Raw genomic sequence first — 14,030 nt, 5'->3', positions numbered from 1 at the left:
AATTTTTGATTTAAAAGAAAATTCAACATAATAAAATTGAAATAACTTTACTGTTTTTAGGGAACATTATTACAGCAACCAGATGATCGTGCAACTACTACATCACTTTCTTGGAAACGTGTAAAAGGATGCAAATCTAGTGAACAGAATGGAATGGAACAAAAGACAATTATTTTAATACCTTCTGGTTAGTTTATTCTTTTTGCCCTTGACCATCACAAACAATTAAAATATATGAAACTTTTATTTAGGAGCCTTACTCTAAATGAGTGATATTCATTCCCTAGCAGGATTAAAAAGTAAGGTTGCATTTTATTTGATCAGTGACAGGAATAACTATTTCAAGATGGAACTTTCATTTTTAATAATTATCTTTGACCTGTCTGTGTGCTATAAATATTGAATAGAAGCTGAAACTTTTTCATTTTAATGTCTTTTTCTAAATTGCTTTTCACTCCTCTGTGCCTTCAGTGTATCCTTTAAACACTTCTGACATAGCAGCACCAGTAACACTTAATTGCACTTTTTTGTTTACATAATTGTGGTTTTGCTCAATAGACTGAAACCCTTCCAGAGCTTATTTGCCTTATTTCCCCCAATACCTTAGTGCATAGTCGCTATTTAATAATATTCATTGTCTAAATGAATGAATACTTAGGTATCTCTTTGTTTTTCAGATTTAGCATGTAGACTGCTGGGGCAATCAATGGATGAGAGTGGATTACCACAGTTGACCAGTTATGATTGTGAAGTTAATGCTCCTATACAAGGCAGCAGAAACCTACTGCAGGGTGAAGAATTACTCAGAGCTTTGGATCAAGTTAACTGAGCTTTTTCATAATCTCATTCCTTTTTTTGGACACTGGTGGCTCATTACCTAAAGCAGTCTATTTATATTTTCTATATCTAATTTTAGAAGCCTGGCTACAAATACTGCACAAACTTGGTTAGTTCAATTTCGATCCCCTTTCTACTTAATCTACATTAATGCTCTTTTTTAGTATGTTCTTTAATGCCAGCTCACAGACAGCACATTTTCACAGTTCTTTGGTATTTAAACCATTGCATTGCAGTAGCATCATTTTTAAAATGCACCTTTTTATTTATTTATTTTGGGCTAGGGAGTTTGTCCCTTATTGAATTATTTTTAATAAGATGCCAATATAATTTTTTTTAAGAAGGCAGTAACCTTTCATCCTGATGAGTTTGAAAAATTTTTACTCAGTTTTTTCACATTTTACATAAACAATAATGATTTGCCAGCAGTACATGGTAGCCACAATTGCACAATATATTTTCTTAAAAAAATACCAGCAGTTAACTCATGCAATATATTCTGCATTTATAAAACTAGTTTTTAAGAAGAAATTTTTTTTGGCCTATGAAATTATTAAACCTGGAACATGACATTGTTAATCATATAATAATGATTCTTAAATGCTTGTATGGTTTATTATTTAAATGGGTAAAGCCATTTACGTGATATAGAAAGATATGCATATATCTGGAAGGTATGTGGCATTTATTTGGATAAAATTCTCAATTCAGAGAAATGATCTGATGTTTCTGTAGTCACTTTGCCAGCTCAAAAGAAAACAATACCCTATCTGTAGTTGTGGAAGTTTATGCTAATATTGTGTAATTGATATTAAGCCTAAATGTTCTGCCCACCCTGTTGGTATAAAGGTATTTTGAGCAGATTGTGAACAAGAAAAAAATCATGCTTTGTTAGCAAAATTGCCTAGTATATGTTAATTTGCTCAAAATCTGATGTTTGGTTTTATGCACTTTGTCGCTATTAACATCCTTCTGTTTTCATATAGATTTTAATAATTGAGTAATTTTAGAAGCATTATTTTAGAAATATATAGTTGTCACAGTAAACATCTTGTTTTTCTATGTGCATTGTACAAATTTTTCATTCCTTTTGCTCTTTGTGGTTGGATCTAACACTAACTGTATTGTTTTGTTACATCAAATAAACATCTTCTGTGGACCAGGCCCCCTTTGATCACCTTTTATGTTAAAATAATATTTGCTTCAACACCTCCAGCTCCTAAAATTATTTATCAACAATTTAAGTATTTTATGAAAATTACATTGCTTTTGCTGAGTTCTACATTTATCTTATTGCCATTACCTTAATTTATACTGTGTCCCTAAATGTAATGTTAAATAACAAATCATAATGTTCTACTGTAAAAAGTACACTTTTAGAAAAGAAAATTGTCATTTATGAATTTATGAACCTATTAAAGTAAAACAAAATTTTACTGTTTTAATATGAATGGGATGAATGAAGCAAATCCTAAACATTACAGTTACATAATGTTGTAAGGGCTAGAAATTCCTCTAAAGATTGTCCAATCTGTTGTTACTCACAGATGAAGAGATTTAGACCTCCAATAATAAATGATTTGTCCAAGCCTTAAAGGTAATAAATGGCAGGCCAAAGATTTAAACTTAGGTCTTCTGACTCTAATATGAAACTAGAAAAACCTTGCTTTGTTTTTGTCTAAATTATACTGTATATTTTAAATTTTTTAAATAACTTTATTCATTTTTCCTATATTTTAAAAATGAAATAGTGATGACTCTTTTCTGATTGTAAAAGTAATACATTCTTACTTAAAATTTAAAAAAATCAGACAGCACAAACATATAACCAAGAAACAGCAAAATCACTGTGCATCCCTACACCTAAAAGCAAGAGCAAATTATTTTTATGGACAAATTACATAGGCAGTGCCCGAGCCTTAGGCTCTGTATCCTGAGGTTACAGGAACAAAAATCCTGAACAAAATAAACTAAGCCACAGATCTTAGGAGGCTGTTTTTATCTTACAGTGAAGAAAGTGTGATTACAATTACATGAAAATTTGGGCACACAAGTTTACAACACTAAGACTCAATCCAAGATTTTGGGGGCACATGTATATTTCACTGCTAATACTATGATCTAGAATGCTTCTGCTTTTAATTATAGATAGTACTAGAGGTAGTATTTTAGAAAAAAAGTAGTTGCTTAATACTCCTAGGTTGAAATAAAAAATTCTGCTTATTTTGGTAGCAAATTAAGTTCAGCTAAAATCTAGAAGTTTATCGTTCTCAAATATTAGTAAATGGTCAGATCTGTAACAACCAGGAGTTGGAAAATGACTTGTGGGAGCAATGGTTTAGACTAGAAAGCCACTTTAAAGGGCGGTAAAGCTGGAAGAAAACAAATATCCACCCCTTGCTCATTCAGAAAACAAGCCCCCTAGAGAGCTTGAAGCTGTTTTAAATAGAACCAGCCCTTCCTCCTAGCACTGTGCCAGCCTCTTTGAGACCATCACAAAAGTCTTTACAATGCCTTTATTCAAGAAGTATAGCCCTACGCCAGCAACTACAGTCCTATGAATTGCTCATCTCCCTTCCTTATGCGAGCTTATACTTTCTCTTTCTCCAGTGCTGCTGTGAGTGAATGACCATAGTTTTATTTTCACATCTGAAGAAAGTATGGCAAAGGAGTTTGGTGTATTTTATTCGTCTGTTCTAAGCCTCACCACTTTGGAACTGAAAGAGTTCTGTAGGGAGCCTACCAGTGCTAGGTACAATTGCTCTTAGGTTAGGAGTTAAAATGGATCTAATGTCTGTTAAGTAATAATATGCCATACTTTGTGCTAATCATTTTGCATGTTATCTCAATCTCAAAAAAAAAAAAAAAAACACCCTATGAATTATTACCTGTATCTCATTTTGTAGATGACAGAGCAGTCTTAGAGATGCGGCCTAAGGTTCAGATCTCAAGCTGGTGGGGTTCTAGCCAGACCGGTAGAACCTACCCTTTTCCCTATTAACTGTTTAAATGGCAAATAGGAGAAAGCAATGGGGGTGTAGGGAACTGAGGGTGGAGGTCCCTTGACAGTAATGAAATCAGAGGACAATGAGAGTGATGTTCTATGAAAGGAATGGCAAGACAAATGGAAATGAATGAAAGTGGTGTCCCCATGGTATTTAGTGGGTTTTGAATTTGAACTAGACTTTCAGGTGTCTCCTTATGAAAACATTAACTCACAGGTAAATGAGGTGGTGTATGAAAAGCACGTTGGTAAACTAAAAGGCTGTAAGAATATATGGTACGGTTCTGCCAGAGCTGTTTGATTTAATGGCATACTAGACATGTTTATTTTCTTTTAACTTTGTTATCAACCCCACAACTACCATTTTAAATCTTGATTTCCCCCTACAACCTATAAAACAGGAAAGAGATGAACTTAAACTTACTGGCTTTGCAGAAACAAACATTCTTAAAGTTCAAATTTCTACTGTAGCAACGTCAAAAACAAGTTGCAAAGAATGTAATTTTTTATTTAACAGCGGGGTTGGGTTAAATAAAACCTTAGCAAACATGTTGCTTGCTGGAACCAACAAAATGCAGAGAAAAAAATATTTTACTTGGGTGTTTTTTGTCTGCCACTAACCACTTTGCTCATATTTCATCCCTTTAAATAGCGCTGAACCTGTTGTCCCAGATGATTTTACAGAGAATTAGTTCAATCTGTAGAATTTGATATGAAATAGTCACCCTGTAAGATAAAACTACACCTTACCTCGAACCCTTCTATGAACGCCTTCTGGAGCTTTGTTGTGTTCACACCTTTCAGAGGTTTGGACATAATTTTTATTCTTACCTGTAGTGGGCGGTTTTATCCAAGACGCTGCTCAGACACCCGATCTCCTCGTACTATTTAATTTCTTTTATTCCCTTGTGTTGGCTCCATTCCGGGACGGAGAGGAAAGACAGGTGCCTGAGAGCGGCAGTGATCAGACCCTCAGCGGGGAAAATAGCAAAGATGCGGAAGGGACCCGGTACCCGTTCTGTCCCTGACGCCCTGGTGCCTACATGATAAGGATGTGAAAAGCGAGCCTCGGGGAGAAACTTCCCCAAACCCCGCCCGCAGCACTGCAGGCCACGCCCCGGTACGTGCTCGGGCGCAGCACCGCAGCCCCAGCCCCGCCCGCGAGCGGCGGCCTGATGACACGGCTCCGGGGCGGCCGCTCCCCGCTCGCGTGTACGTGTGGGAGCGCATGTGAAGGCGCCGTCCCGCCCGGCCTTCGGGGGCGCGGGCGGGGGCTGCCCTTTGTCACCCGTGACGTGTCCGGTTCTGCTGCTTGCCCTTCCCCAAACTTCTGTTTTGGAGGTTGGGGTTTGACGGGAGGGGACAGTAGAGGGAATGAGAGTGGAAGCGTAGCCGTAGAGCTGTCTTCCGAGCTCCGCTCCGGAGCGCGATGCTGTGCCCTGGACGGCAGAGAGGGACCGAGAGGGCGCCCGTTAAAAATTAGTCCTCAGCCGCTCATCTTGTGGCAAGTAGAAGAGTTGTTTATTTCAACGTGTGACCCGTAAGGAACTCAAAGATTAGTTTATTTTAAATAAAGCACCCTGAGATATGCTGGAATAAGTAAAACGAAACTTTAGGTGCCCCAGGTGGGTGTTTAGTGTTTTGGGGATTTTGTTTGTTTTTTTGTTGTTGTTGTTGTTGTTTTGTTTGCTCGCCGTGTTTTTTGAGTTTGTTGTGTGCCAGCAGCTTATGGAGGCCAGCTATAGAGAATCCTTTGGGAGAGAATAATCTTGTTGGACAGAAGGGAGGCGAGTTTACGAAAAACGGAAAAGCTCGGGGCCTTAAATTTCATCTCCTATAATTAGCAGGTTATGATTGAGCAGTTTGTTGTAAAGTAGCGACAGTTATTGTTTAGAAGAAAGTCGCCTTTTGTTTCCGCAATTGGGTACATTTTACATTTTATTTTAAATTGTTTTCTTCAGGAAAATTGTTTCTGGATTTTCAAAGACTTTCTTTAAAAAGTAGGACAATGAAAATTATTTTTTTTTAACATTTTCAAAAAGTGGTCGAAGTGTTTTAAATATTTTCCACTAATAAAAACTGGTCTGTAACCTCAGTCATTATGTTTGCGTTTAATTGGAGGTACAGCTCTTTTGGTCTTACGAATACTTATTAAATCATTATAAACTCCTCTGTGGAGCAGGCCAGGGGATTGGGGTGGGGTGGGGTGGGGTGGGAGGGGCTGTAATGTTAATCACAAAGGGTGATGCATTTTTTAAAATGAGAAACATCATATATAGCCTGACAGGTACGTTGGGATGCCGTTAAATCAAATAATTTTTAGGGATCTCTGAAATACTAAAACATTAAGGAACACTTTATGTAGAGATCCTTTCCATACATTTCTGAATAATACTGGCTCTTTGAAACAGTTTTGTTTTGTTTTTTTAATGGTTCTACACACAGCTGCTTATGACATACTCTAATAGGATCACTGAACAAGCTTTGGGGTAAACCATTATAAACTGTTGCTGACTCTGCAGCCTACTGGTAGAATATTTAAAGCAAAAACCTAACTGAAGTAAGCTACTAACATTGCAAATTCAGAGCCAGCGTAGCCTGGGTAGGGGCTTTGCATCTTCCTAGGCAAATTCAACTGCAAATATTTCCATCCTTGTGAACTTCACCTTTAGCCCTTTCACTTTCTTAACTACTCATTTTTTTTTATGATCATTCTATGATCATTTATACATGTCTTATCTCCCCTACTAAACTCTTAGTTCCTTCAGAGCAAGCTTCCCATCTGATTCATCTTTTGATTGTTCCTGAAACTTTCCACTCTGCTCTCACAAGGACAGCTCACACAAGGGGTGACATAGAGACCAGAGAAGAAATGATCAGAGGAATGGGGTGGGGAAAACAGGACCATTTTCTAGCTCTTCCAGTGAAATCCATTTATTCAAAGAACAATTCTTGAAGGTGAGTCCAAGATGTTTGCTATTTTCTGAACATTTATGACCCCTCAAAATTTGTATGTTGAGATCCAGCCTCCAAGATGATAGTATTTGGAGATGGGGACTTTGGGAGGTGATTAGGTCATGAGGGTGGAGCCCTCGTGAATGGGATTTGTGCCCTTCTAAAGGATGCTCCAGAAAGCTCCATGCTTGTTTGGTCATGTGAGGATACAATGAAAGTCAGCAATCTGCAAGCTGGAATAGGGCTCTCACCAGCTAGCACTGGCTGTGCTAGCATTCTGATCTTGGACTTAAACTTCCAGCCTCTAGAAGTGTGAGGAATAAATGTTTGTTGTTTAAAAGCTACCCAGTTTATGGTATTTTGTTTTAGCAGCTTGAATGGAGACAATGTTATCCTGAGACCTGTTGGTGATAGAAACGCTCTAGAATGTTGTGCTTGCCATCGGGAGTGCAGTTAATTCCCATTCTATGAGGTTCTCACACATTCAGCTGTAATTGGGCAAACATAATTGAAGGCTAAATAGACTTTTTATTGGCCATTTACTATGTCCTAGGTCATCAGTTCCTTTTCATCAATTGTCTCTAGCTTGATAGTCTATGTCCAAGCCAAGCTGCTCCCCACAGGCACCTCAGAATTGGCCTCTCAAAAACTATGTGAAATGCACCTCAGAATTGGCCTCTCAAAAACTATGTGAAATGAAATTCATATTTTATGACATGACAAGAAAAATTTAAACTTAAAAAATTCTTCTCTGCCCTTTGGTCTCTCTCCCTGTTCTGTGCATTGCGTATCCTCATTACACATCTACCAAACCTCCCCTATCAGCAGGAATACCTGCTAAACCATAAAAAGGTGCATTCTCCTACCATCAACAAGACAACTCTTTAAAAGATGACATTCCTTCTTGAGCTTGTGAGGGATCACATGACTCACCAGGATGACGCTTAGATCTGGATTATGTTAACTGTCAATAATACGACATTTGATGTATGGCCTTCATCTCAAAAAAACTTATATTAACTTATATTAACTGTGCCTTGATGTCTAACTGGTGGAACATTTCTGAGATGCTCTTCCCAGATTATAATACTCAAATTTGGCTCAAATAAAATTTTCCATTTCTTTCTTAGATTGACTAATTTTTCGTCAACAACTAACTCCTCACACGCCCTTCAAATAGCTCCTCCTGTATCCCCTGCTCAGTGAACGGCATCACCCTGTCTCCAAAACCAGAGCCCTAGACAAAACTTGTCACTTACATCCATATCCACCACATCCAGTCTGACACAGTCTTCTTCATTTTTACAATTTAAAAATTTCCATTATGGAAACTTTTGAACATGTCCAGAGGTAAAGAGAATAGTATGTATAATGATGCCGAAGTGTCTTTGCAGTTTGGTTTGGGAAGTAGACTCCAAGATGGCAAATGCAGGACATTTATCAGGGAGTGTTTTAAGGAAAAACACATGTGGATGGGACAAAGCAGAGTGAGCAGAAGGAGAAACTGAGCTGAGATGCAGTCCCAACAAAGGCCTCCAGCAGCCACATGGGGAACTCTGGACCTGAAATGGTCCTTGAGCATTGTACCAAGTTACAGGGAGGGCAGAGCCTTTACACCCCTACAGTGATGAGTCATCGGATGGGGGCTGCCCCCAGAAGAAGACAAGACCTTTAATGAGGTGGTTTTCTTCAGCTGAGACAATCCCCCAAGAGGACTGACAGCTGAGGACCATGCTCTGCTGTGCTCCCAGCAGTCAGAAGACTTAAGTCTTTCATTTCTGAGACTTCTGGATGCCTCATCACAGCATCAGTCATGGTACCCACTTCAAAAATCAACTCATGGCTTTTTTCATTAGTACCTTTACACATCCCTCCTCTCCCCACTCCATGATTTTGAAGCAAGTTCCAGACATCATATAATTTCATTTGTAAATAATTCAGTATGTGTCTCTAAAAATTACATTCTTTTTTGGGACATACCCACAATACTATTATTACACCTAAAATTTTAACAATAAACTTTTAGTGTTATCAAGTAATCAAAGTCAGTGACACACAGTCTTTTTGTTTCTAGGTATTTAATTTAACCTCTTCTCTACACTTCCACTGAAACAGCCTCACCAATTCTTGCATGGGCTTCCTATAATTACCCCGTGTTATCCGCCCCATCCCTGCTGCACTGCACCTTGGCCAAACTGACCTTTCTAAAACAAAACTATGGTTATGTTATTTCCATACTTTAAATTCCCAATGTAAAGCAGTAATTTTCCTTGGAGAGGGGATGGGGGAGAGTATCAGAAGACTTTTACTAACCAAATAATACATTTCTGTATCTTTATAATATTGTATAGGAAATATGATTACTTTTGTTAACAAAAAAAAATGTTTAAATTAATAGCTATTGATTGTCTTCAGATGATGGTTCAGATGCTCTAATGTTTTTATATTTGGTGTTCAGTCCAAAACTGTGAGGGATCAGAGGTAGATATTATATATACACAGAAACACCAGACCCTGGACCAGAGAACAGACCATTTATGACTCGCAGAGCATGTTAATACTGGTTCCCTGTGCCCCAGTTCCCCTTGGGCTACACAGCAAGGGTCAGATATTCACCTGTATGTGCAGCAGGGTTTGTACAACAGGAAAGGAACCCTCAAATTATGAGAGTTGGAGCTTATATAAAGCAGCTGGCCCATCTGCCCATCTTCCCCTCCAGAACATTGCTAAAGAATGGAAACAAATATTCTCTTTGGGGGAGGAGAGAGGGGACGGTTTTTATCTCTTTCCTTCACTACCTTGGAATGCTAGCAAATTGCTCCGGGGCGATAAGTCTCTAAACCTTTTGAGAATTTTCTATCTTTAAGACTTATATTAAGGCGTCTTCACTCAGAAGGCTCAGAATGTGCAGGAACACTGGGAAATCCAGGGGGGGGATTCTCCCAGCACAAAGCATGCCAGGCCTTAGGATCTCCTGCCTGTTTCCCCAAATATTACAGCTTCTTTCCTTTGCGTCCTGTGCTGCAGTGATAGAACCTCCCAATATTCTCTCTTACCTCTTGGTGCATTTGCACTTGATTTTTTTCTGCATCTGCAGCACTCCTCCTATTTTCATCTTCCTCTCTTAATTCTTTCCCTCCTTTTACACAATTCAGTTCTCCTTTAGAAAGCTTATCCTCTCCAGGACTGATTAGGGGTTTCTCCTAGGTGTTCCCATGTTGTACTGTGCTTACCTCTTTCATTGTATTCATCACACTAACATTACATGATCTTCTTGAGATGAGTTGTTCTACATTAGACGGGGAGCAACCTGAGGAACAGATTTATGCCTTTAAATGGATCTTCAGGAGAATGGCAGTATGAGGCGCTCTATGGACTTACTCCCCTGGGAAGCAACTGTAACTGGTAAAAATTTTAGACAAGAACCATTTAAAGTCTCTTGAAATTGTTCGAAGGGAATACAAAAGATGAAGAACCATTTATTTGAGAAAATCTACTAAATCTTGGTCAGACAGCAAGAGTCAGTGGCCCTTGAGCCATAGACCTGCTGCCTCTCCCATCCTGCTCAGTATGACAAAAGCTCCAGTCTGGGTGGGCATGGCCAATTAAATGGGGCTCACCCTTCCTCCAGATCTCAGTAAAGGATTTTGGATCTCCCTGGGAGAGCCAGGCTGCCAGCACTTCTCATCCTCCTTAGCTTCATGTTGGAAAGGTTAAATTCCAGTTAAGTATGTCCTAGAGATTGGAGAGATTGGGAACTCCTTTCTTCCTTTCAGACACTATTCATAGGACAGAGGCTCCACCCCAGGTTCAGAAGTCCATGAAGGTGACCTCACCTCAGCTCACAGCACTTATATGTGAGTTCAAGGCCCGGAGAAGCAGTCAGAGAAGAACAGAAGTCACTGACCCCTTCCAGAGCCCTGCTTATAAAGCAGGGATATCACTCTGAAAGAAATGGAACATGGTCCCCATTCCCAGCTAGAGCAGTGGCTCAGATATTTTGCCCAGGGGGAGAGAAAAATTCATTAGAACAGAGAACTCTGAAGCTCTCCCCAGAGGAACTGACTTTATTTGGAAGACTGTGAGAAAATTCAAACCTAAAGGTGCTCTTGAAAACAATGCATTTATTTGGTAGTAAGTAACTAATTAAGAGGAGGCTGGTAGCTCTACACAGCAAGAAGCTAAACTGCAGGCCAGCCAATTTACCAGAGAGAGCCTGGGAAAGAGACAACTAAGAACAGCCTTCTTGGGATCAGAACAAACCTCAAGATTGGACTCAAAGGTTATCTCTGCAAAGGAACCTAAATGTAATTGGATTAGACTATGGAGCAATTCATACCCCAGAATATTGTCAAAAGCTATAGAGCAATCAGCTAGCAATAGTGAAGCCTAATAGCTGGGTGTGATACCAAAAAAGGCAGACAGCTTAACAGAGAAATCAGCGAAAGAGACACTCACAGAGAGCCCTGCTAAAACCACTATCATCCCAGGGTGGCTGTGTGCATAGCTTCAGGAAATTGATCCATACACAGGAAACATTATGAAACTTCATTTGATGATGCTAAGGATTACTTGAATGTTTATAGGATAGGGACATTCAACATGATAAAAATGTTATTCCTTTACAAACTGATGTGGATGCAGTGCAATTTAATCAAAATCCCAAGGGTAATTATTAGAGAAATTTGACAACTTGAATTTAAAATTTATATGGAGAAGCAAAAGTCTTAGAATAATCAAGACAGTCCTGAAGAAGAGTAGGATGAAAGGACTTTCCTTCCTAGGTAAGACTTTTTTTTTTTTTTAAAAGCTGCAGTAATTAGAGTATGGTATTTGTGTAGTGAAATCTAAATTGACCTTTGGAAGTAAATAGTAACACAGAAACAGGCTGAAGCAGGCATCTTCCTGTTCCAGGCTTAACCATTTCATTTCTGGTCTGTGGGAAAGTTAAGGGATTCTAGGGGAGGGGCCTGGGTGGCCCAGATCGGAGGGCTGAGGGTAGTCAGGAGGCTCAGGGCAGTAACTATAGACTAATAGTAATGGAAATATTTTAGTATGCTGTTAACAGGTACAAAGCTGTTCAGTTATGTATTGGCTTCAGTTAGCCCTGCACACTTGATACATGACAGAAGTGACTTTTTAAATTATTGGGAAAGAATAGACAGTTCAGTCACAGGTGCTGGAAAATGCACATACATACATATAGTTAAGGAAAAAAGTAAAATTGGATCCTCAACTCATACCATACATAGAAATCATTTTTAGGTAGATTATGGTGGATTAAAAGGGCTATCCTTTAAGATTTTGGAATAAAATTGTGACAGTGATGTTGGCAGTCCAACTGTGCTTGTGCACCTCTTCCATATATCGGAGTTGTTGCTTCCAAGTGGTTTCCCAGTTAGGGACTATATTTCCCAGATCTCTCTGTGCCTCCATGGGGCCATGTGACTGAGTTCTGGCCAATGGAATGTGGACTGAAATGTTGTACACCAGTGCTTCTCAAACTATTGGTGGTAATGGACTATTTCTCCCCAAACTATTGTGGGCCAATATTTTGTAAACTACAATAAAAATAAATTACCAGAAAATTAAAATTTAAAAGTTCATATCAAATACAAGTCCCTTTTAAAAAGTTATTAGATTCAACAGACATAAAATTACTTTTTCAAATTGCTATTAAAAGTTTGCAAACCCTGTAATTTCTGTACTTTTGTGTGATGAAGAGGTAAAAAATAAAGCTTGCAGACCAGCAGAAGTCAAGGGCTCAAATAAAATACTTATGACCAAAAGATTAAAAAGTTCACTACACTAGAAATAAAAAATTTGTACATCAAAAGTCACCATAAAGATAATACATAAAAGTAAGTCTCAAACTAGGAAAAGCTATTTGTAATACATATAACAAACATCAATTTAGTATTCATTATTTGCTACAAATCAATAAGAAAAAGCCAAACAACCCAATTGAAAAATGGGCAAAATACATAAACAGGAATTTCATAGTAAAGGAAATATGAATACAGAATTAAAATTTGAGAAGATGCACAACCACATTAGTAATCAGAAAAATGCATGTTAAGACCAAAGTTAGATACCAAGTTTCTGAGATGATATGGCTGAACTGGGAACTCTCATACACTGATAGTAAAGTGTTAATCAGTTCAACCACTCTAGAAAACAATTCGACATTACCTTGTTAAAATTTACATTTGCACCCATTATCATGCAACAATTCCACTCTTAGGTATAAATACTCTAAACTCCTGCAACATATATGTAGAAATCCCGTATTAAACAAACAAAAATAAAGGATGCCCAGTTAAATTGCTTTTAAGATAAACAATAATTATTTTAGTTGATCTGAAATTCAAACTTAATTTGGTCTTGTGTATTTTACCTGGCAATCCCACAAATAGGAGACAGATACAAAAGTTTTCATAGAAAAATTGTTTATAATAACAAGATCTGGAACCCACCTAAATTCGCATGGGGGAAATAAAGGATAAACTGTATCTTCACACAATAGAATATTAGCAGTAAAAATGAATAAGTTACAGCTATGACAAATAACATAAATGAATCTTAGAAACATTATTAAAGTTAAAAAGCAATTCTAAGAATGTATGTTAGAAATTGCAGTACCATTTTCATAAAACTCAAAACCAACCACAACTAAACAATGTATTGCTTAGAGATCCATACACCCGTGATAAAACATTTACAAGAGGATGAGAAACAAAATAAGGTAGCTGTTACCAAGGTAATGGCAGAGGTAGGGGAATAGGTTTGAGGGGGAATTCGCATATTGATGTGATGGTGTTGATCATTTTGGATTCTTACACAGGTAGAAGACGCACAGGTGTTCATTTTACTGCTATGCTTCTTATTCGGACATGTTATATAAGTTTTCTTCTCCATAAGTTTGTACACAAGTAGTACATAAGATATTACATAAAATTTAAAAAAAGATAAATGATGAGACAAGTTAAGTGAGTTGAACCTCCATCTATAGACAGAAAGCCTAATGCTTTTCTATTAGAGAAGCTTGGGGGTGGAATGTGCACAGAAGGCCAATTCAAATAATCAAGTTTATGTAAAGCAGATCGGGTACTTCCTGCTAAGTATTGCGCTAGGTTGCGGTGGTGGTGGGGAGATGTTGACAAGAGCTGCTCAGGAGTGGTTGCAGAGACTGCTAGGGCTACACATTAAGCACCATATTATGCGGGTATAGACT

The 14,030-nt window shown here is 38.1% G+C and overlaps 1 protein-coding gene across 3 annotated transcripts in view; it reads left to right on the top strand.

Annotated features, from left to right (window-relative positions):
* Positions 1-2,001, top strand: part of HIF1A (hypoxia inducible factor 1 subunit alpha) — a 39,663-nt gene extending 37,662 nt beyond the window's left edge. For all 3 annotated transcript variants that reach the window (XM_045522079.2, XM_045522080.2, XM_010962237.3), the window contains 2 exons: positions 61-187; positions 678-2,001. In XM_045522079.2, the coding sequence (XP_045378035.2) occupies positions 61-187; positions 678-829 (279 nt within the window). In that variant the 3' untranslated portion in view covers positions 830-2,001. The remainder of the gene's footprint in view (positions 1-60; positions 188-677) is intronic.
* The last annotated feature ends 12,029 nt before the right edge of the window (positions 2,002-14,030 follow it).

Source organism: Camelus bactrianus, chromosome 6 (genome assembly GCF_048773025.1).
Source record: "Camelus bactrianus isolate YW-2024 breed Bactrian camel chromosome 6, ASM4877302v1, whole genome shotgun sequence".
Classification (NCBI taxonomy): Eukaryota; Metazoa; Chordata; class Mammalia; order Artiodactyla; family Camelidae; genus Camelus; species Camelus bactrianus.
This window is presented reverse-complemented; position numbering and strand designations above follow the sequence as displayed.